A 23,989-nucleotide genomic window follows, 5' to 3' on the forward strand; every position below is an offset into this window, starting at 1 on the left:
AATTTATATAAGATTTACACACAAAAACTATATGTGAAAAATCTAAAAACAGATTTGAATTCTACATGAAACATTCTACCAGGTCCGCCAATTTTAGTTTTCAACTTTTGTTGAACTTGTATAGTTGTAAAATATCTTGATGGATGTAAATGAAGACAGAACTGTCTACAGTTGCCCAAGAGCTTGGAAATTTGATGAAAAATATTAAATAAGAATTAAATAAGGTTTTAGCTACCACATTTGTGAAGTAAATCTATAAATATATACATGGAAATGAACTGTGTTCTGTCTCTTTTGTAGAATTATATTACTCTGCCAAAAATGACATAATGTAATGTAATACTTCAGTTTTATTCAAATTGTACATGCAAGTAATACATTCAAATTAAAATGCATATTCTGTAGATGAATCAAGGTAAATATCGATAGTTCGGTTTGATTAGTTCGATGTTGTAGTGTTCTCCAATCTTGGCATTTCGGTTGCAAATGTTTCATCACCAGATGAGGTTACATCTTCAGTGCAAGCGTCATAATATCGTAATATCTGTGTGTTCATGGGCCTTGTTCGATCCATGAATGTCATTGGTTGTTTTTCTGGACGTTGATTGGCTGATCAACTGGGCTTAAAGCCAGGTCTGGGTCGCAGGTTGTAGGTTGGTCTTTGATTGGTTACTTGATTTGATGTAGTGCCCTGATCTGGTCCATCATCTTCAGGCGGCGCACTGGTTGGTGGGCTGGCTAAATGCTGGTTGTCGTGTAGGGGAATGGGCTGCCTTTCTCTCATTAGGCTGAGTATTGGTTGGTTGATTGATTGAGCATTGCGCTCTGACCCACGTGTCGATGTTTGTTCTGATTCTTGTGTCCAACCTTGATTAATAGGTTGGGTTGCCATCCTGACTTTCTCATGGTCTTCTGGTTGGGTTTCCTGGTTGGCCCTCTTTTGGCCACTCATGTCCCTCTTCCGTATTGGGAAATATGCACGGTCTAGTTCAATGTGCTTGTACACCGACTTATCCATAGAGTACCATGCTTCCAAGAATTCTCTTGTGTGTCTTGTGTTTGCTTGAGATATGACTTTGACTGTAATTGAAAATTGAATTTGTGTCCTTTGTTGTCTTCGTGAATAAACATCAGTGAGTGGAGATCGTGTCGATTAATGGCTGACTGGTGTTCCTGTAAGCAGGTGGAGAGCTTTCTGCCAGTCTGTCCAATGTAGTGTCTGTCACAGTTGTTACAGTGAATTTGGTAAATAACATTGGTCTTCTGTTTGATTTGGAGTTCTTCTTTAGGTCTTGAAACCATACTTCTCAATGTTGTGTTTGGTTTGTGTGCAACTTTGATGCCATGGGGCTGGAGTAATCTTGCTGTCATCTCTGAGATGTTCTTCATATAGGGTAACGTTATTTGTTTGGTTGTTGTTTGTGTGTTATGTGTGTTAATTCTGTAGATGAAAATTCCCAGAGAAAAATCACAGTATCTAAAATGATGAAATCATTTTTTAAAAATTTGTTTCCTTGATTTTTGTACTGTACTGATTTAGATAAGACTATTGCATTTAAGATATTAAAAGAAATGTAGGCTGTCAATGTTCTGTTTTGCAAATCTTGGAGAGTTTGATGGCTACTGTTAATATTATTGTTAATAATGAACTTAGCTATCATACATTGATTCGCCAGTTTTTATTTTTCTCTCTGGATCTGGAGGTCACACAGGATCCTAGCTTTGCTGTTCTCCACCATTCTCTGTGGTTCCTCCCTTAGGGGTGACCAGCTCATAATGCCTTGCATATGCTCCTGTATAAGATCCTTGCCACATAGTTTTTTTTGCTATGCTTTCCCTTCCAGAATCTTGCATATATTTCCTGCCTCACCTTCCAATGGTTATCATATCTTTTCCTCATGCATATTTTGCTGTTCTTAGGGTTGCACTCTTCTGGACTGAGATTGATTCCTGGGATCTGCTGGAACCAGACTAAGGGTCAGCGCCCCAAGTTCCCCTATCACCACTGGGATAGCTTTCATAACCTTCCATATTCTCTCTATTTCATCTTTCATAGTCTGAAGGATTTTATTCACAAATAACTATGAATATAACTTATTCTACTTGTTCAATCAATTACAGACTGTACTTGTCAGTCAGCATGTGCCCCCTTTATCAGTGGGTCATCTCTGACTGCAGGAATATTGTTCACTGGATATTGCCTGGATGTAGACCACCCTCAATATACCCATGACACTGCAATAGGCATGTTATGGTAGTTGGAGTGGGTGTTATGATGGTAGGAGAAAGACAAGAATCAGCAGTATTGCTAGATTTTTATGCTTTCTTGTGTTTCTGAGAGTGGCCTGCCTCCCAAAAATAAGAATAGAATATCTCTGTTCCTTATACAGTGATACCAGTCCACATCCACTACAGCACATCTACCTTTGCAGAGTCACTGATGTCCTGAGAGTGGTCTGCCAACCAGATGGTATCCAGTCCATTGTGAGTCAGGCATCAAAGACTGATCAGTGTGTATACGCATGTATATAATCAATGCTTAAAGTTTAAAAGATGAGGCAATGGAACACAAATTGTGAGGTGTCCCAGCAAAATTAAAGAAACCATAAGATCATGTTTGCTAGCAAGCTATCCCAGTTTAAACAGTTAGGCAGGTAACATTGCAAAAATGGAAGTTCTACTTTGAACAGAGAAACTATAAAAATCATGATGATCACAAGAATGTTAGATTGAGGTTATTTTACATCCACAATTATACAACGTTACTGGGTGGTGATGTGAGATACAAACAAAGTAGGCATAGTTAGCTTATAGTTTTCCAAACAAAAGCAATAAAATACAAATATATTGTACAAACCTCTCCACATACATCCAGAATATTCATTGGTGTCCTTTAATTTCACCAACAAATCCTGCCTTGTAGTGTGATTGTAACGTGTGTGGCCCGAGTGCCAAAGGGCGAGGGGCAGGATGCACAGGCTCCAGCAACGTGGACAAACATTTATTAATACATAAAGACAACGGCATTCACATCCATTACAAACGATGAACATGAACACAATACGGTTAACGTTAAACAAACACGATAAACACAGATCCATTTTAACAATGACGAGAAGAACATTTAACTTTAACATTAACACTAACATGCTACCTCAACAATGACCGAAAACACTGCACACAATGACAAGAGTTTAAATACACAAAGACTAACACAATACAGGTGTGTGCAGGTGTGCTTACAAACAAGATCCTCCCACTGCACGTGGCGGGCCAAAGCACGTGACACGCGGAGGCGAGCGTTCCGTGACAATGATCAAGCATCAATGCTTTTGTAGGCTTTGAGTAGTGTATTTTCCCACTGTGGAAATAAAAATCAGGTAACGTTACATATATATCAGGAATCCTGGTGAGTGGATGTTCTTGATCCACTGGTTCTTTGGTAATTTGGATGGATTACTGTAAAGTCCAACTGCCTTAAATTCAAGCAAATAATTGCTTGTTTCTTTTTTTTTTTAAACTTAATTAACCACCACAGAGGTGCTGAAATCACATAAGGTGCTCCAAATATGAGAGGTACCATGAGAGGGATCTTGTTTTGGCAGGATCCGGCCCAAATTAAGCACTGTATATAACATACTTGTATGATCCCTTCAAAAAGGGTCTTAATATAGACAGTGTTTACCAGTGCAAGGTAGGTGTATGCATGTTTATAAGTAAGTAAATTTTAATCAAAATTATTTTTAATTTTTATATAACACCTCATTGATTACAGACCTATAGCTCTTCTGTTATTATGAGGGTTTTTGAAAGATTGATTTGTAGACCTTTCCTTTGGTCACAGTGCGCCGGGCACCCAGCCAGACAGACACGTTCACTGATCCTCACACAAACAAATAGACAACACACACATACACCCCCACAAACAAACACACCACATACCTCATTCACAATCACAATTTATTGATTATCTGGACCTTATTTGTGTTTCTCCCTATTTAAAGCTCACAGGCACCTACCTCCAGTGTTGTGCGTCGCTCTGAGACAAACGTTTCTTCCTCGCCCAAGCCTGCAGCTGCTGAGTCTGGGCTGAGAGAGATTACTGCCATTCACTTCTGCCATTCACTTCTGCTTTCCTTTTATTCCTTTTATTCCTTTTATTCCTTTTATTCATTTTTTCCTCACTCAACGCTGAGCTACTTTACTTTGTTCTGGAGAATAAAGAAACTCCGTTGCAGAACGCGTGCCTCGCTCCCACCCTGCCCACACTGTCACACCTTTGTCATGTTCTCTCTATATCACTGAGTGTATATCAAATTCAGATTGTCAAATTGTACAAATTTGCAACACTGATGTCTAATGATGAGGAAACAGCATGCAGAGAGGAATATTTAGTGGAATGGAGCAGGGTGAATAATTTAACATTGATAAAACAAAGGAACTTGTGGATGACTTTGGGAAAAGGAGGGTGTACCTGTCATCTTTGGCCATTAATGCTCAGGAGTTGGAGATGGTCTATTACGTTCCTGCGGACAGCCGTCATTACGTCACTTAAGTTGGAGCACAACACTGCTGTCTTGCTGGGAAAAGCTCATCAAAGGCTTTTCCATGTAAAGCTTTGGAACTTTGGTGTGACTACAAACCTGGGGTGGAAAGTGTACTTTTCAGTATGTGTCTGGTATGGTAATACAATGGCATACACCTCTATATACATCAGTAGATTGGAAAAGAAGGCATTCAAAATTTATGCAGATAGTTCACACACAGCACAATACATTTTTATACTGCCCCCTTCCAGTTAAAGGTTAAAGAGCATCTTATATAGAACATCTCTGAAGAAAATCACTTACCCTTCTGCCATCGGACTGGTAAACCCCACCCCACAGTCTAAACAGTGTTATTATATAATAATGTAATTAATTTTCTTTTTGTTTTATTAATGTTTTAATATATGTTTTTCTACTGAGACAATGTATTGAAACAAATTCCTCGGTGCTGAAAAGAAAGTCAAGCACTAACCAATAGGCACTGATTGGCAATAAAGTTATGAAACCTGACACTTTTCTATCTTTTCTAAAAAGATTCTTTTTTTCTGTAAGTATTCAAATCACTTGCTGATCTTAAAGTGACTTTTCTTTGTGTATTTGGTTATGGACTTTAAACACAAGAGCAAAGTTTAAAATCAAGAACACACAATTACAGATCAGTTATGTGTACTCAGTCAATGCAACAGTCAATTATGTGTACTCAGTCAAATCAACAAACAAAGCATCCAAACTATTTAAACTGCTGAATATGATTTTTAAAAAGTCCAAATATATGAACAATATATAATAAGATCACCATAAGATAATATTGTTTTTATTAACATTTTTTAGTCTTTATAGGTATCTATCTATCTATCTATCTATCTATCTATCTATCTATCTATCTATCTATCTATCTATCTATCTATCTATCTATCTATCTATCTATCTATCTAAATTCCCCACTGGGAATTCCCCTAACCAACACGTAACTCTTTCATATATTGTAAGATCAGTACAGTTACCTATTTAGTAATAACACACCGAATAATAAAAGGATCTGTTATGTATGTTTGAACTGTACCTCAGTGCAGACACAATTTTAGATTTGGCTGATACTGTGCAGTTTGGTTTGAACTTTATCTATCAATATGTTCATGGTTTTAACATATGTATCTTGAGCAACATTGATAACACTGCATATCAAACTGCCCTCATTTTCTTTAAAAATATTACTTTACATTCACTTTGAAAGACACTGACAAATTATATTTGATTAAAACTAGACTAAACATTTTTGTCCATATCACTGTAAATATTAATTATTTATACTTATAGCTTGAAGTTGTCTGATAACTTCATTATGAGACATAGTCGTTATCATGTAAAAATGTTTAGCTAACTGTGGTGCACTTAAGTTGTGCAGGGGGACCATTCATATCTTGCCGAAACAACAATGAACAATGTAATTCAGCACTGCTGATGACAAAAAATTGAGTTGAACTCATATAATGCAACTAAACAGAGATGAGCATTTTGAAAAGTTCATTAACCACTGAAGAATTACAAATTAAAGAATAGGTAGGCAGAAAACTGGTAAAACAAACACACACACAAACAAAGTGGTGCAACAGAACTGCTTATTATTAAATCTGTTTAAATAAACATATCAGCAATTATTAACTTTGTTAAGGGCTTTCTGCCACTGCTATCAGGGTGAATGAACCTTCAAGATGATTTAAAGTGGACCTGGCCTGTCAGACTGTCAGTTAGTACCAGGAGCTCAGTCTTGATCAGTTTTCTTGTTTGGCTGCATACTGGTCTTCTTTGGGCTGCAGATATGTTCAGTTCAGTACTGGCTTTAATTTATGCAGTTGCACAGGTTCTAATGCCATGTCTTCCTCCAGTTCCTCTCTCCAGAGATGTCCTAGCCACCGACCAGGTAAGACATTAGGGGTGATGAACACAAGCCCAGAACTTATGATTAGTTTAACACTGGAGTGCGTTTCAGATGCTGGTCAATATCACTTTAACTGGGGGATGTCTCTATACTGACTGTCCTTGAGCAAACATGGGAAGATATTTTGTCTTTTTGTTAAATGTATTTCATTTCATTTCATATTATTTCATATAAATAATATGTGGTTAAAAATATTAAATCTCTTAACAACATATTGCATACTGGCAATAATGTTGCGCCTTATGATCTTAAACAGTGTGTACAATTTTAAGTATCTAAGAAAAAAAGACAAATATAAATAACAGTACTATGTTCTGTGCTGTGCAGTATTTGGGAAAGTGGTATTATGTTGGAGTAGCTTCATGGAAAGAAGAGGACATTGAAGCATTCCAGGCAGTAGACAGCTCAGTAGTTGAACTGAAGAGTGTAAATGGCACTCTAATTATGACTGGAGCCATGAGAGAGTGAGTGACCTCACAAACCAACAAATGTACTCAACATACAGGCAGACAGACATGCAGACAGATAAACACAAACAAACATGATAATTAAAAATAATCACTGACACATTTCACCTGTACTAATTCATCATTCATGCTGAGTAGTTTTTATATCACCTATGATTGTTATTCATACTATTAAAAATATGCATGTTTGTGTAATATACTTCAAATATACAAACTGTCAGTAATAATCTATGCTGTTTCACAAATGATTCACTTTCTGCTGGGTTTTTATAACTGTACTAAACAGGACATATGAAAAAGTCTTTACTTTTTCATCACATTGCAGCATTTCAGCTGCAGCGCTATAAAGACATGCACTCCTGTTTTAAATGTCTCTACACATGCTTGCAGTGTGATGCTTGCAATGTTTTTTTTTGTTTTAAACTTGTGCTCCTGGACCATCCAAGGTGCCTTCTTCAGTGCATTGCTTCATGTAACTAACACAACCTGTAACATGGGCTGTCACTGAACTACCATCTTGTTACAGAGGAGATGATTGTATCACCAGGGACTGGACCTACAGGCCAGAGCCAGAGATAGATTATGTCATGGATGAGAATGGTATGAATGATACTTTTACAACCTAACTTACAATAAACATAGTCAAGAAGGCCATGAATAGTTATACTCCCTATTACATACCATTTTGTTTTTGTTTTTAAAAAAAGGGCAGTTTGTGTCTGAATGCCTGCATTAATTTGTATAGGTAGCACCTGTCCTTTGGTCAAAACCAAGTCACTTGTGAAAGAAGCCAATAAAAGTTGACACCATGTACACAAACTATAGGTCTTGGTAATGTCCTGCAGAATTCTACAATAATGGTTCCAGATTTCAACTTGCATTTGATTGTAGAACATGTGGCAGCCTATTAGGCACAGCTATAGGTAGGCATACCTAATAATGTGATCGTTCACTGTATTGGTCATGTATTTATATTGTTATTGCTATGATTTTTATTATAAAAGGACATGTTGGAATAGTATGGGATGGAAAGTGGATAAAATGTCCCTCCTGTCTGGTATTTGGAAAACTTCATACGGATAATGACTATATTCGGTTCATGCTATTTGGTAAGTAATGTCAAGCCTATCACTCAGTACTCTTTCAGATGTACTCACTCATTCAAATACTCAGATGTTACACTAATTTTAGTGTAACCTTTAAATAGATTAGAAGTCATATTATATTTTGAAACCACTACATGTGATATTCATGTGCGATACTTTATGTAAAATCACACTTATTTTTAAAGTAGATATGTTTGTTCATTTATAAGCAAATACATTTTCTTTGTAAAATGTTGCACCTGCATATGTAAATACTGGCAGTTTGTCCTTACAGCACGTAATGAGAAATCTACCGAATTGGTGGAAAGATTTAAGGAAAAAATGGGATGCTTTCAGATTGACAAATTTATTATAGCCCCTCAGACAAAAGGTATGACAAAAGTTCCTTAAGCATATTGTAACTTTCCATTATTTCATACAACTAATACAGCTAACAAAGTGTAGAAATGTACTTATTCTTAAAATGACAGAATAACACTTTTAATCTTCTCACCAATGCTGTTCACCTAAGAGATATTTCCAGACTGATTAAAATTGTCTCTCTGTTGTTTCAGAATTTTGTAAACTGGAAGGAACAGACTAAGCAGGTAAAAAGATGCTGAATTGTGTAGAGACAGCATTAGCTCTGCTTTTACTGGCTATTTAAATTATACAAAGTAATTAAGGCCTCTGAGTTGGACTGGCAACATAAATGAATACCTTTATCTAATTTCCAATTAAATAATGTCAGCACTTTAATAGTATTCAAATTAATCCACAGAAATGTCTTATTTAGTCAAAGCTTACACCCAATTCGTTATTAATGGCCCAACAGCAATGAAAAGAGACTGTGTTGGAGTCATGACAGATGAAAATCTCCAGTTGCAGCACCTGAACTATTTTCCACATTTATTTGGACTGTGTGGTCCTTTCCACTGTGTGGTATGTTAATCAAATAAATTGACACCAGTGTCAAACAAAATATGTTTATGTCTGTGGTTTTTGGTAGTTAAAAATACTTCATTCATCATGCAGGCCATTTTCTATATGTCTGTAATTGATAATTCTTATTTCTGTTTGAAATGAATTTATTCTTGCATAAACAATCTACTGAAATAGATCATAGGAACCTTTATTTATAGTACATTTCAAGATGATCCTGAAACTAAGATCATCTCAAGGTTTCTTTTGGGGCACAAGGGGGTGAGCTTATTCCAATTCAATGTGTTGTGCATTCAGAGATACTCTTCTGCATACCTCAGTTGTATTGGCCTTTCTATCAGGCCAATCCCCTCTGACCTCTGGAATCCACAAGACAGCCATTCACAGGATATTTTCTCTTGTTTGGACTACTCCCTGTAAACCATAGAGATGGTTGGACATGAATATCCGAGTTGATCAGCAGTTTCTGAAATACTCAGACCAGCCCGTCTATCATCAACAACCATGAATTACCTTTCTTCCCCATTCTGATGCTTGGTTTGAACTTCAACAGGTCATCTTTACTATGTCTGCATGCTTAAATGCATTGAGTTGCTGCCAGGTTGTTTTATATTTAAGTTAATTAGCAGGTGCACTTAATAAAGTAGAATAGTGTAGATCCAGTGATATTGGAGCTACCTTTTTACAGATTGCCAATAGTTAAAGAAAAAAACAAGACTATGGTTGCTAGCAAGACAAACCCAGTTTAGACAGCTAGCCACATAACTTTATAAATTTGAAAGTTATACTTGGAATGGAGAAACATTAAAATCAAAATGACCACAAAAAGGTTAAGTGATGTTGTTTTACAACCACAAGTATATAATGTTACTGAGTGGCACTGTTAGCTATGAATAGCTATCTTACAGTTTTATAAACCTATCCAAATACAACTAAAATATCGATTGCTGTCCTGGTCACCTGGTCAGGCATCCAGTTAATTTCTCCAACAAATACTGTGTTGTATTATGACCAAGTGGCAGTGCTTTTGTAGGCTTTGAATAGTGTATTTTCCTGGTGTTGAAAACAAAATCAGATAACGTTATACATGTATGTCAGGAAACCAAGCCACATGTCACTGTCGGCCAGGCGGTTTGCTGAAGGCAGTGGTGGCACACTGGTTAAGGTAATTGACTTATAAGCAGATGGTTGCCAGTTCAAGCCCTGCCCCTGTTAACTTATCACTGTTGGGCCCCTGAGCAAGGCCCTTAACCCTCAATTGCTCAAAGTTGTACTCAGCCATGATTGTAAGTTGCTTTGGATAAAAAATATCAGCTAAAACTCTATAAATGTCAAATATGGGAGGTACTACATCTAGTTCTGGCATGATCCTGCCCAAATTAAGCACTGTACAGTAAGATACCAGTAGCAAATAATGTAGTCAGTGGCTACCAGTGAGAGGTAGGTAAGTAACTTCTGTGATTATGAGGGTGTTTCAAAGATTGATTTATACACATGTGTCCTTTGTTATAGTCTCTGTATACCAGTGACTATATATCAAATTCAGATGAGTCAATACTGTGCAAATTTGAAGATGATACAACATTAATGGTATTTATATCAAATGGTGATGAAATAGCATACAGGGACATGGTCAGACATATAGTGGAGCTGCAAATGGAATTTAATACTTATAAAACAAACTTGTGGGTGACATCAGTTCCATTAATGGTCAGGGGGTTGATAGGTTGGACTCTAAATTGCTGGGGACAATCAAAGCATTGCACAGGCATTAGCCTATAGGACCTCCCCTTACAGATCACTCACCACCACACTCAACTACCTACTAAATCATAATTCTCACACTAAGAAACCTCCACTACATGTACTTGCACTACAACCACTATTAAGGGAAAAACCGAACCTTAACAGGGGTCTGTTTAACCACCCACAGGCCTACTCATTTCCCCTTATGTAACTCCTACACGCATTAAAGCTACATATATACCAAGGACAGTTTTTTAAAAACATGTACTTAACAGGGATTTAGCTTACAGCAGCGAGCCAGAACAGTGCACGGCAAGTGTCCAGAACTGGTGTTCTGTTTATCAGTAATAATTTCTAACATATTCATTAATAATAATAATCCACTCTTCATTTCATTTTTTGCTTTTGAGAAGGAGCTGAACTATTGCGTCTTTAAGGTAAAAAGGAACAGAATCAGATGACAACCTGTTATTTATAATAAATAAAATACTAAGGCCTGTTATATCTAATGCCTCTTTTTAAAAAATTAACAGAGTGTGGTTTTAAGAAATTGGTTAAAACCTGCTGTATATGTTGTGTTGGGTGGAATGTTAGTGGAGGGGTAATATGTAATCTGATATTATTAATCTTGTTTATAATGAATTGGAGAAACTAGCACCCTAGGTACCAGTATCTTGAGTAACACTGATAATACTGCATGTCAAACTGCCTTTCATTTTCTTCAAAAATGTTACTTTGAATTTACCTTGAAACTCAGTCACAAGTAATATTGGATCAATACTGGAATATTAGTTATTTGTATTTGTAGGCTGAAGTCGCCTGAAAATAACTTTATTAGGAGGCATAGTCGTTATCCTGTAAAAATGTTGAAGCTAATTGTTCATGCATATCTAGCAGAAAGCTGCTTCCATTTCTTCTTTCTAGGGTAAAGATCAAACCCCAACACTGTGGAAAAGCAAAAGAGTCCAAAGTGACATTCTGAACAATGTCATTCAACACTGCTGTTGACAAATAGTTGAGTTGTGCTCATGTAGCAATGTAGCAAAACAGCATTTTGAGCATTTTGATAAGATAATTAGGAAGTGAAGAATTAAAAATGAAAGATTAGTTAGGTAGAAAACTGTAAAAACAAACACACAAAGTGGTGTAACACTAAGTACTTATATGTACAAGTAGTTATTGTCAAATCTGCATAAATAAACATATCAGCATTTATTAATTTAGTTATGTGACTTCCTGCTACTGCCACATAACCAAGTTAATATATGTGCATAATATATGTGTAATGCTTATGCACTTACAAAATGTAAGACCCATCAGGGTATATGGACAATTAAGCATATTTAAAGTCAACCTGACCCCAGAAGCTGTGTCATTTGAAGATCAAGGGAGCAGCGTTTCACTTGGGGTCCTCTCTGGGCTGCATATATGCTTAGTTTAGTATTGGGTTTAATTTATGCAGTTCCACAGGTTCTAGTGCCATGCCTTCCTCTGATTCCCCTTTCCAACAAAGTGCTATCAACTGAGCAAGTAAGAGATTAGCGGAGATGAACGCACAAGCCCAAAATGTATGAGTATAACACTGAGGAAGAAGCCTTTAGAGGAACCAAGACCTATGGGTAGGCCTATCTTCCTCTAGCTGACAATGGACACTACAATAGCAGCAATTTAAACAATAAAGAGCAAAATAAGTATTTAAAGAAAAGGATAATAAAAATAAAGAAATAAACAATGAATATCTATTCCGGTTTTCTAGACGTCCTAGTCTAGGTTTGACAGTGTACTTGTGTCTGAAACCCATCGCGCTTGAGAACATCAACAGGTCAACAAAGAAATAGTTAGCTGGGGTGGAGGGGTGGTGCACTCCAGCAGGGAAAATCAGCAGAGACGGGTTTAGGCTTAATAATAACAAGACATCTGGAGTAGGTGAACCTCAGTAGAAAGATAGGATACATTATTGTGGGTGTAAATCAGGGAACTATAATGTGTAAAGATGGATTCTGGCAAATCTTACTATGGCAGCACAGATAAAAGGATAGAGCCAGAAGGAAACAGACATTACTGGTCCCTGTAAATTCAGCACTTCACTGCTCTCAGTCAACAAACAACAAAAATGATATGAAGTGACAGCATCATAACATCTCAGTTTACTATAACTCTCAATGCCCATGGACTCCCAGATCTACACCTTTATCTAAGATGGGAAGTATTTAATAAAATGCCTGGCTGTACAGCTAGAGTTTCAGCCTAGCCTTTAAATATTGATAATGTGCCTGGGTCTCGAACATTTACAGGAAGGCTATACAGGAAGGCATATTATGGAAGCTTTATAGGAAAAGGCTCTGCCCCTGCTGTAGATTTTCTTATTCTTGGTACTAGTAAAGAGCCTGCACCTTTTGATCTAAGGAGACATGGTGGGTAATATTGCAATAGGAGTTTGCTAAGGTACTTGGGGCAAGACCATTCAGTGCTTTCAGAGCCACTCAGAGGTAGCATATATAAAGAAAAAGCAGGGGCCCTAGAACAGATGTTTGTGGGATACCATAGTTAACCTTGGTGTATGCTGAAAAGTCTTCATTTATGTTGACAAACTGGTAATGATTGGCTAAACAAGATTTAACCAGGAAAAGGGCTATTCCCCTGATCCCAACATTTCCGAGTCTATCTAGTAAGATGTGGTTATCAATGGTGTCAAATGCTACACTTAGACCAAGCAATAAAAGCAAAGGTCGGAAACCAACAACGAATCATTGACTGCTTTAATTAGCTCTGTCTTTTATGTCTATCATGAGGCCTAAACCCTAACTGACAGTCTTCATATACCTGTTTCTGATTCGGGTATGAGTTTAACTGCTGTGCTACAGCTTTTTCTAGGATCTTGGAGATAAAAGGAAGGTTTGAGATCAGCCTGTAGTTTAACAATTCAAGGTTCAAGGTAAGATTTTTTGATAAGTGATCTGATTACTGCTAATTTTAATGGTTTAGGTACGTAGCCAATGTTCAAGGAGAAGTTTACTAAATTTAGTAAGGGTTCAATCACTTCAGGTTGAATTTCTTTAAGAAAGTGCATGGGAATCTAGTAAGCAGGTGGAAGATTTTGAGTGGGACAACAGAAATGTTAATTCACACTCTTGGATTAAAGGATTCTGGAATCTTCTTTGGCATGGTTGTTCTGATCTCTAAGTAACGGCATGACGTCATAGTAATACTCTTATGTTCTTAATTTTCTCAATTAAAAATTCATAAACTCATATTGTATGATGTAATCAGAGTTTTGAGGTCAGTTTTAATCTTAATTAGATATGCAGTTGTACGAACTAAAAACCAGGACTATTTTTGTTTTTTTCTTTTAGGGTAAAGAGATAAGATGTTCGAGTGGTAATATGTGCCTTTCTATACTTGCGAAGGCTGCGAGCTGGAAGACTACAAGTTTAGTATGGAGCCATTTACTTTCTATCTTTTTAGTGTTTTAGATTACAAATGTGATCATTATATCATGGTACTAATTTTGTAGAACATGCGGCAGCCTATTAGGTAAAGCTATAGGTAGGTATACCAACTAAAGTGATCAGTCAGAGTATTGTTTGTTTTATTTATGTTGTTACTGCTATGACCTTTACTCTGAAAGGATGGTGGAATAGCATGGGGTTGAAAGTGGATAAATTGCTCCTCCTGACTGATATTGGCTAAACTTCATCCGGAGGATGCGTTTATCCAATTCTTGCTAGTCAGTTAGTAACATCAAGCCTATCACTCCATTTTCAACACTTTTTCAGATGTACTTATTCATTAAAATATTCAGATATTACACTAATTGTAGTGTTAGCCTTTTGTAGTTTAGAAGTCATTGTATTTTGAAGCAACTACATGTGATATTCATGTGCGATACTTTGTGTAAAATCACCCATATTGTTGAGGCGGCTATGTTTGTTCATTTAAAACCAAATACATTTTCTTTGTAAAATGATGCACATACATATGTCAATACTGGCAGGTTGTCCTTACAGCACATAGTGAGACACACCTAACGAAGTTGTGGAAAGATTTAAGGCAAAAATGGAATTCTTTTGGGTTGACAAATTTATTATGCCCCCCTCAAACAAAAGGTAAGACAAAGTTTCCTTAAGCATATAGTAACTTTCATTATTTCAAAACAACTAATACAACTAATCTTCAACCACTATAAATTACAGAGTGTATAAATGTGCATATTCTTAAAATAACAGAATAATCTTCTCCCCAGCACTGTTCCTATGCATCTACGACACGTCTTTCTAACTGGAAGGAAAAGATTTAGCAGGTAAAAAGATGCTGAAATGTGTAGAGACAGCATTAGCTCTGAAGACCTTAGCGCTTAGCTCTTAAGACAAATTACTTAAGACCTGTCAACATACATATATATCTTATCTAATATCCAGTTAAATGATGGCAGCACATTAGTGGCATTAAAATATATATGCAGAACATTTTTTTAATCAAAGCTTACACCTTTATTTTAGTATTTGCCCAACTGCAATGAAGAGAAACTGTTCTTGCTGGGGCAGATGAACTTCATAACAGATGAAGAGCGATTTTCAACACTTGATTGAACTCTTTGGTCCTTTCAAATTCAGTTTGTTAATAATGACACCAGTGTCAACACAAAGATGTTATGGTTTGTATTGTGTTTGGTGTTTTAAAAATACTTCATTTATCACACAAACCATTTTCAACATGTGTGTAGTTGGTCTTTCTCATTTAATTCTCAAGGTTTTTTCTGGAGTCTGAATGGCATGGTAAATCCAAAAGATTGTTGTCAAAGCAAGTGAGTGACAAAAGTGGGCCACCAACAATTAGAGGGGAAATACAGAGACTAGGTCACAATCATGCAGTAAACCGCAGTGAGGAATGTCACCTCACCCGTTTTTTGAGGTGGATGGAATGGCAGTTTTCATATACAACAACACTTCTGTCTCTACTGCCCTCTCTCCTGGTTTCTCTTTCCCCTCCCATGCAAATGAAAAAGGAGAAACTCTTACCTGCACTGTGAAACACAGATCTAAAAAAAAGTGCATAGCTTCGCAAAAAGAATTTCCCACACAAACACTCAACCCACGTGCTGTTTTTTTTACTTTCAGATTTCATTACTGGCTCCTGGTTTTTATCTGTTTTTGACTTGGCAACTGGGGGATGTTTAGGCTAAAATGGGCATATTTGTCCTGCTTTCTCTTTCTTTAGTCATGAGAGGTAAAGGTTCACGAAAAGAGGATTTGTGAGTCAGCTGGAAGAATACCATTATATGTATTGTTATTCCTTTTCTGTATCCATTTGTCCAAAGGAAAATCTATGAGATTTTATACATCAAATATCTGCATTTACTGCTTGAATCCCCTGAATTACTACAACATTTTAGTCCAGGATTAACGACTAACATTCTGACCAGAAGAGTTTGTCAGCGGAAGGGGCTTCTGCCAATCTGCCATTGAATCTATATCTTTTGTTGTTGTTTATGGCTATCGCGATGACTTTTGTGATCAGCACAGTAAGGGGACAGCACCAATGTGTGTTCTGTGTACAAGCATGTGTGTGTGGGAGGAATGAGTTGGTGTGCAACTGTCTGTATGGCCTGACAGGAAAGTACAAGTGGCTTCAGTGGGGATGTCCCATAAAAACAGTCATATCCCAGACAAGCAACACTTTATCACTCAAGTGGAATGTGATGGAATTCCATTCCTTTCATATTTACCTACATATATTGCAGGTCTTACTTTTCTCATAATGAGATCCAGCACACCCTGATTTTGTAGGGGTGTGGTAGTGGTGGTGGATGGGGTTTAAGTTTAATAGTTAGTTACTAGTCTTGCTTTGTAAAGATAATCCATTTTCCTTGTGCTTTAAGGCTTTATCAGTATAGACATATTATCAGCACATGAATAGAATCAGCACATGAATAAATGAATCAGAAAAAAATAACATGAGATTTGTTTCATTTCAAAATGACAATTGAGGGAATTTTACCCCAAACACATTACTACATATACATGTACGATATTTAGCAGACAATCTTAGCCACAATGACTTCTAAAAGTGCTTTATCATCTACCCAGGAATGCATCATAGCCAGTACAATAGGTTAAAGTCCAAATACCTTTGAACTAAGATACTAATAGATACAGGAGTCAATTCTGATACCTAGAAAGAAAGAATTACAAAATCAACATATCATAAGTGCAATACCAAACAGCATTACTATTGCAAAAGATGCTGGTAAGTTCAGTATATGCAGATATTCTAAATTAGTGAAAAAGAGATAGTGTATAGTGATAGAATATAGTGACAGGAATTACCAGAAAACTTAAATGTACAAAGGGAAATGTGAAAAATGTTCGTGCTTTTATACTTTAAAAAAGGATTTTGTCACAATTGTTTAGTCAGAATCATTGGGGGAAGACTATAAAAGCACAGTTTTGTCATTGGCTCTATTGGACTCTTGGAAATGGTAACATTTCACACCGTATCTATAAATCTACAACATGTATATGATGCCCATGGTGCTTCAACTGCTTTTCCTTTCCAACCACAACATACATAGGCAGAGAGAACATCTGCTAGAGAGAGAGCGAGAGAGAGGTCAGCTCTCTAAAACGAGAGAAAGACAGAGGGGAAATCCTGTGGGCTGAGTTGAAGTGTGGTACTGGAACATACACACATTGATTCACTGGTCTTTACACTACAGTCCAAACTGAGGTGAGTGCAGTCTATTATCTGACTTTAGTATTGGGAATTGTCATATTTGTTAATCAGTTTAAAACTACAGAGAGATTGCTTAAAAACTGCCTCATCTCGTGCTTCCTAATTTATTGAGTTGGTGAGTAATTGAGATGATTAGGGTCTTCAAGCATTTCATCTCTCAGTTGTTTATATTATTCAGACATCGTGGCAGAGCATAGGAAAAACTGACATGAAATTATTATTATTTGCAGTATTTCTTAATTCCTATATCACTAATTAAGTATAATGGGCACTCAGTTAAATGCAACTGAATGGAATAGGATGAAACAAAAAGGATAAAAAAGTAAAGTAATGCAAATATTAAATCTAGGTACATAACACAGGATCTGTATGACAGTGTATTTACTTTTGCAATGCTTACGTCCAAAAATACAAAGTTCAGAATTCTGTTTCCTTAATGAAGACATTTTACTTTATGTCAGTGGTGAATTCCACTAACAGCCTTAGTTCCATTAACAGCCTTAGTTCAGTATGTTTCAGTATGTGTTAGTTCAGGATGTTCACTTGACTAGACTGGGATTTAACAGTAGAAGACGGTGTGCTAGGAGATTAGGTATCTGCTAATTGATGACCTCTGAACAGAAGATTTTTGTAAATCTTTGTCTCATCTAATGTAATGGTTCTTGCCACTGGTTGTCTTTTACAATGCAATGGCACTCTTTTGTTGAGAAGTGCATGTATGAGGAATATGTTTCATTAAAGCAACATAGCTCCTGCCCTTTACAAAACAGTTGTCTCATGAAACTGGATATGACACCCACACTGTAAAGAAAACAAGAACTCTGTTAAGAATTTGTTAAATCCTAAGAAGCCTAAAGATATTTTAAATGCTGGTGCTGTGTAATCAACTGTAGGATGTTTCAGACACCTGTGGGTGAATTCTATGTGTGGCTCAAAGGGGGAACCACCTTTCAAAAGGTAAAAACCAGAGGTGGCGAAGGCCTTGTCTTTATGTGACTCTGCAAATAACAGTAGTGCTTCAGTGCAATCTGACACAGTGGAGAAGTTTGCATTGCCCATTAATAATCTCAGCATTCCATGGGCTATTAGCTTCTCACTCACCAGGACTGTAAGAATCTTTAACATTTCTCCTTGACAAGGAAACTCCCAGTGATAATAGGATAAGTGTGTATCTTATCTATGCTATATTTTCATTGAAAAGGAAAATGTTGTGATTTAATCTTCATTTCTTACAGCTGTTTGTTTTTCTGTTGCCTCATAGTCAGGGATGTCTTATCAAGGCAACATCAGGTTCAGCCTCTTGCTCGGCTGGTGCAGCCTTTTGACGTTCGCTATGGTGATTATAGCTGTGGTGCTTGCCACGGGCACCACCTTCCGAGGCCAGGTACAGTTCAAGCTAAAGGAAAACTACTAAAAAAAATAAAAAATCTAAAACTACCCTGTAAATTCATGGTAAATTTGGTCACAAGTTTTTCTCAGAATAAGCAACTTGTGCAACGGAATGCGCAAGGGGAACTCAACCGATTATTTGATTTTGTTTTTATTTTGTTTTGTTTTTTCAGCAGAGAAGCATGGGGGAGGATAACCTTACAGGTATGCTTGAATCTAATGCTGGTTTAACAGTACTCCATCTAAAAGTCCCTCCTGTTCAATGCTATCATGCTTAATGCAATATATTATTGCAAAATTGTTAGCTTTATCTGGGATTAGGAATCATGGTTAATATTACATAGTAATAATTATTTACATCATAAAAGCGGCTCACTTTTTTGTTTGTTTTTACTTCTATGAAGTAACCGTTAGCCTGTGTTGTTCTGATGTATAGAATGTAATATAAAATAACTACTCAATGTCTTTCATTCAGAAAATATTTTACCTTCAACGGCTTCCTTCAGAGGTGAGAATCTAGTGCCCTCACTCCTTTACACATTTACATATGTACATTATATTAGATACAAACCTGATAAGCAAAGCATAACTTACATTCAATGTCCACATGTAGAAGTGCAAGCTGAAATTATTTTGTCTGTTTTGTCTTTGCTTTAAGGTTCCCCCACTGGGCAGCCTCTTACTGATCACATCCATCTTATATGTAAGACACGTTTTTGTTACCTTTTCCCTTTTTTCTTGACAAAACAAAACTCAAACAGGGACTTTTGGTTGCTGGATGATCTAATTATTTCGTTCCTTTTCTCTGTTTAGTGGAGGAAGTCCCACACATGCACATAGATCTGCTAAGATGAGGTCTATAAGGCAAGCTAAAGGCATTTAGATGCAAAGACTGAATTCTTTAGGCATTAATTACAAAAAGGACAGTATAGACCTGGAGTGAAAATCAGAAGTGTTTAAAATGTGCAAGTTACAGTACACCATGTCTAAAACTGAAACCGCCTTCCACTCCAATACTGTGACCACAAAATGTCCAAGTAGAAGTATTTTTATAGTTTAATAACAGCAGGGCTGCTTTGATGGCTACTAGCTAGTGTAAATCATATATAGCATATACTGATACTGAGTACTGATCATCTTTTTACCAAATGCCTACTGCAAACATCAGTGTGACTTTAAGGTAAATTAATGAAATGCCTTCATAGTTTTCTGTAATGTGACTATATGAACACAGCACACTATTTTACAAACACAGTGTCTTCACAGTCCATGGGTCTGAGAGACTGTATCAGTTTTTATCTTTTAAGCGTAACTGGAGTTATCTGCCAAGAATTGGTTTTGACCACAAAGAAAAAAAAGGTACATCAAAGTTGTAGGGGTGTTGTGAATCATGGAAAAGGTGACAGCTGTGTGTATGTGTGTTTGTGTGTGTGTTTGTGAGATGTGGGGGAGGGGCTATTCCTTTAATGGTTTATCATCCCCTAATACATCCTCTGATACTGCTCTGAAGTGGGTGTTCACAGAACAGCTATGGTTAGGTTTATAGAGAGGGCCTACACAAATGGAACAAACATATTCAAATGAAGTGTAACGTTGCTATGTGAGTTAGTTTCCAGCATTATTTATGCAGCAGATCTGTGTGGAGTTTGTTTTTCTGGTGTAGATTAATGCAGATTATTTTTATTAAAAAAAAAAATAATAATAAAATAAAATTCCTAACTATTTATTTAACATTTACCTGATGCTTTTATCTAAAGACACTTACAATCATGGCTGAGTACAACTTTGAGCAATTGAAGGTTAAGGGCTTTGCTCAGGGGCCCAATAGTGGCAACTTGAACTAGCAACCTTCTGCCATACATGCCATGAAGCTGAACATGACAAGCAAAAACCTGCACACACTCCCATTCTGAGAGAGTATTATAAGCCTACAAAGCTACATATCTTGTTTTTTAAAAGGACAGGTTTCTTAGAGTTTCTTACAGTAGATAAATCGCAATTATCTATCTATTTATTTATTTATTTATTTATTTTTTGAGATTTGGAATTCAGATTTTGGCTAGCATAATCGTAACATTATGATTAGGTTTAATTCAAGTTCATTATATGCATATGCTTCTATTTAACAGATGATGTCAAGAACACCTGGAAACCCTCCAGTTTTCTGTCTGACAAGAGCAGTTTCATCACCTTCCAGAATAACTTGGTGAAAGTCAAAGCTGCAGGAATATACTATGCCTACGCCCAGGTCACCTTCTTACACAGGAAGGCAGACGGTGAGGAGACAGTTGCTTTGGTTATGAATGAGAATATTCCAGACGTAAAACCTCGGAAACTCATGGAGGCCCAAAAGCATGGCATTGGCACTGTGTCCATGTCAAAAGTGATGAAACTGATGGAGAATGACTGCGTGAATCTGATTGTCAGTAATACATCAATGATCTTCTCACATGAGATTTCAAACACATATTGGGGTCTCTTCATGCTTGCTAAGATGGAGGATAAATAGGTAGCAGGCAGTAACACTGCTCTCTCAGTTCACATAATGCTGAAATAGTCCTATCTAATATTTGATTGAACTACTACTATTGCTCAGTAAATCCGGGCATAATATTCCAAAGTTAATTTGCAACCACTTAAAATCATCCGTAAGCACTTAGAAACTTCAGGGAATGTATTAATGCTCTTAGAATGAAGGATGCTAGAAGGAGTGGGTCCAGGGTCCATTACAATGCGACAGTGGGTTGTATACTTATAGCACATCTAATCATACATTCATCAGCCAAGTTGTGATGAACTACTGTGTCTGCAAAATATGAAAAAGCATCAGCAAAAGAACCACTCTATAATTTTTCTCTTTTTATGTATGTTTGTATGTATTTGTTTGTGTGTGTGTGTGTGTGTGTGTGTGCATGCGTTTGAGTGTGTGTGACTGAATGATTTTATTATATGGATGGTTGAATGTTCTCAGGCCTTGCTGGTATCATATGGTCTACACCATTTAATGATGCTGCAAGCTTTTGTTTGTTGTGAAAATATAGTGAAATATTTAACATTTTTGATAAGAAATTTAATGTATTCTGACAATTTTCTACTTAATTCCTTATTTATGTGGCTTATTTAACTGTACTTGAATTAACAATCTTAACATTCCTGATTTTTACAGCAAATCCACTAGTGGAAATACTGTGTTAAGTTTATTGAAATGTTATATACTTCGATCTACATGTCATTGTGAAAATGTGATATATCTTTTTGCGGTACACATTATAATATCCTCAAACAGCATATTGTGTATGTGGCAGAAAACTACTGTGCTGTTGACAATAAATGTCTATTCAGAATTATAAATAGAATAGTAATTTTTACTAAATCATATTTCACTTATCCTTATATTAAAGTCCTGGAAAGGCATTATTCAATATAAGGCAAAGCACTGTATTTTTCCTAGTTCTACGTGGCTCATTTCTCACTCAGTTACTAATTCTTACCATATGAGGGCGCTATATGCCAGTGAGCTACCTCTAAACCCGTTTCTATGTTCCTATTATGAATCTTGCTGTTAACCACTATACAGTTGTACATAAACTGACTGATGAATATTTCAGGGGCACCATAAATGTCAACAGGCTGACATCACAGTTTTAGAGAAAGACACATGACAAATGACATATTTATATAAGTGCATATTTAACACACCGAAAGCATAATAAACCATAAAAATAATAATAATAATAATAATAATAATAATAATAATTATTATTATTATTATTGTTATTATTATTATGCTTATTATTATTATTATTATTATTATTTTTGTTGTTCTAATCATATAATCAGGCAATGACACTGTTCAGTTACTTTAATTTAACACTTCAGTCCAGAGGTGGTTATGTTTCTATAGGTGAGGGGCAGAGGTGGGCAGTTAAATCATACAATGTATAAACCTTTTAGAATTTAAGTTGTAAATTCAGATAATAAAAAACAGATTATATCATGAAGTGTTTTGCTTTTCTTTTCTTTTATATGCCTTTCATGACTGATGTTTATAGAATAAAACTTTTAACTTCCTGAATTTTCAGTTGTCTAACGAGGAACTGCTTTATTCTCATGCTGCTATTAATGGACATGATATCTCTTCAAAGTGAGAGCAAACGCAGGAAGTGACTCTAAGAGGAACAAGCACTTTGCATGGGGGGGGGGGTCTGTGCTACCCTTATTACCCAGATCAATATTAGACATGATTAGATCTAGTCTCAGAATTAGAAACAGAAACAGCAACTGAAGAGTTAGACATTGTAGAGCTTACTTACATGAGCGAGGTAATGTCTGGGATCACAGGATTTCATCATGACATTTCTTTGATGTTTGTTTGCATGTTTATTTCGTGCTCCGCTCTAACTTCCTGTGTGTTTGTGGCTTCCATGTGCACAGCTAACTGTGCATGCAGGAGAGGGACACGTGCTCTCATTAGACTGTAGGTCAGATTGGTTGGTTTCCTTCCTCTGTGCAAAGTCTTCTGAACTGGACACATGTCAAATGTCTGCAAGCTCATGTATATGTTGACAGATCTCTGCACTGGCTGTCCAGAATCCTTCATTTCACTTGCAAAGTATTCTCAAATTGTTTATGCTGAGTATCCCTTAACTGGTTACTTAGAAGGCACAAAACTTTGAAAGAAATTACATATTATTTATGAAAAAAATGACCTATTATTTATTTTAATGATCAGGTTTACTTGCAGACCTTCTTATTCATTTACACAAATCTATTTATATTTATATGTAAATGTAAATAAATTTAAAAATATAAATATATTTATCTGCATTCTCAATTATCTTAATAATGTATTCAGGATCGTATTCTCAGGTTAGTTTTATATGCATTCTTTTAGACAGTCAACAGTCTGACAGGAGACATAATAATAACTTGCACATATTACTAATGATAACTGTTGGCAACTGGTCTTTTAGGAAAATGTAATTATCGAACAACTGACCAAACATTTTACAGACTGTTATGTTTTACATTTTAATAAGTATGCTATAATAAAAGCAAGGGCAATGGGAAATGCAAAATACAGATAAAATAGCCTTCATCTAAGGTATCAGAACATCGAAGCTTTGGGTTAAATCAGACTTT

At 36.2% G+C, this 23,989-nt stretch overlaps 2 protein-coding genes and 1 long non-coding RNA gene across 5 annotated transcripts; 2 read left to right on the forward strand and 1 right to left on the reverse strand.

Moving 5' to 3' along the window:
* Nucleotides 1-2,676: 2,676 nt before the first annotated feature.
* On the reverse strand, nucleotides 2,677-23,441 carry LOC145651892 (uncharacterized). The gene is made up of 5 exons (XR_014117979.1): nucleotides 23,161-23,441; nucleotides 9,296-9,394; nucleotides 4,475-4,643; nucleotides 4,020-4,211; nucleotides 2,677-3,361 (listed from the first exon to the last, which is right to left on the reverse strand). It is a non-coding gene; the product is annotated as an uncharacterized LOC145651892 (long non-coding RNA).
* Nucleotides 6,299-9,020, forward strand: LOC145651856 (uncharacterized). Of its 2 annotated transcripts, none has more exons than XM_081700403.1 (7): nucleotides 6,299-6,468; nucleotides 6,814-6,950; nucleotides 7,480-7,553; nucleotides 7,958-8,062; nucleotides 8,334-8,429; nucleotides 8,614-8,646; nucleotides 8,820-9,020. In XM_081700403.1, the coding sequence occupies exons 1-6, from the start codon at nucleotides 6,367-6,369 to the stop codon at nucleotides 8,640-8,642; spliced, it is 543 nt and encodes a 180-aa protein (XP_081556529.1). In that variant the 5' UTR covers nucleotides 6,299-6,366; the 3' UTR covers nucleotides 8,643-8,646; nucleotides 8,820-9,020. The 2 variants fall into 2 exon arrangements, with proteins under 2 accessions (XP_081556529.1, XP_081556528.1); XM_081700402.1 differs by having other exon boundaries at nucleotides 8,874-9,020.
* On the forward strand, nucleotides 17,329-22,827 carry lta (lymphotoxin alpha (TNF superfamily, member 1)). Of its 2 annotated transcripts, none has more exons than XM_035534317.2 (6): nucleotides 17,329-17,452; nucleotides 18,720-18,842; nucleotides 19,021-19,051; nucleotides 19,323-19,355; nucleotides 19,506-19,550; nucleotides 20,977-22,827. In XM_035534317.2, exons 2-6 carry the CDS (start codon nucleotides 18,726-18,728, stop codon nucleotides 21,354-21,356), a joined length of 606 nt encoding a protein of 201 aa, XP_035390210.1. In that variant the 5' UTR covers nucleotides 17,329-17,452; nucleotides 18,720-18,725; the 3' UTR covers nucleotides 21,357-22,827. The 2 variants fall into 2 exon arrangements, with proteins under 2 accessions (XP_035390210.1, XP_081556323.1); XM_081700197.1 differs by lacking the exon at nucleotides 17,329-17,452 and adding an exon at nucleotides 18,527-18,622.
* Nucleotides 23,442-23,989: the final 548 nt, after the last annotated feature.

Source organism: Electrophorus electricus, chromosome 17 (genome assembly GCF_041902795.1).
Source record: "Electrophorus electricus isolate QZ-2024a chromosome 17, ASM4190279v1, whole genome shotgun sequence".
Classification (NCBI taxonomy): domain Eukaryota; kingdom Metazoa; phylum Chordata; class Actinopteri; order Gymnotiformes; family Gymnotidae; genus Electrophorus; species Electrophorus electricus.

Bases quoted from the DNA above. Each gene is read 5' to 3' on its own strand.
- LOC145651856 (XM_081700403.1), top strand. From the start codon at position 6,367: ATGTTCAGTTCAGTACTGGCTTTAATTTATGCAGTTGCACAGGTTCTA. The intron at 8,063-8,333 runs GTAAGTAATGTC...TTGTCCTTACAG, and splicing joins TATTCGGTTCATGCTATTTG to CACGTAATGAGAAATCTACC. The intron at 8,430-8,613 runs GTATGACAAAAG...CTGTTGTTTCAG, and splicing joins TATAGCCCCTCAGACAAAAG to AATTTTGTAAACTGGAAGGA.
- lta (XM_035534317.2), top strand. From the start codon at position 18,726: ATGTCTTATCAAGGCAACATCAGGTTCAGCCTCTTGCTCGGCTGGTGC. The intron at 18,843-19,020 runs GTACAGTTCAAG...TTGTTTTTTCAG, and splicing joins GCACCACCTTCCGAGGCCAG to CAGAGAAGCATGGGGGAGGA. The intron at 19,356-19,505 runs GTGAGAATCTAG...CTTTGCTTTAAG, and splicing joins TTCAACGGCTTCCTTCAGAG to GTTCCCCCACTGGGCAGCCT.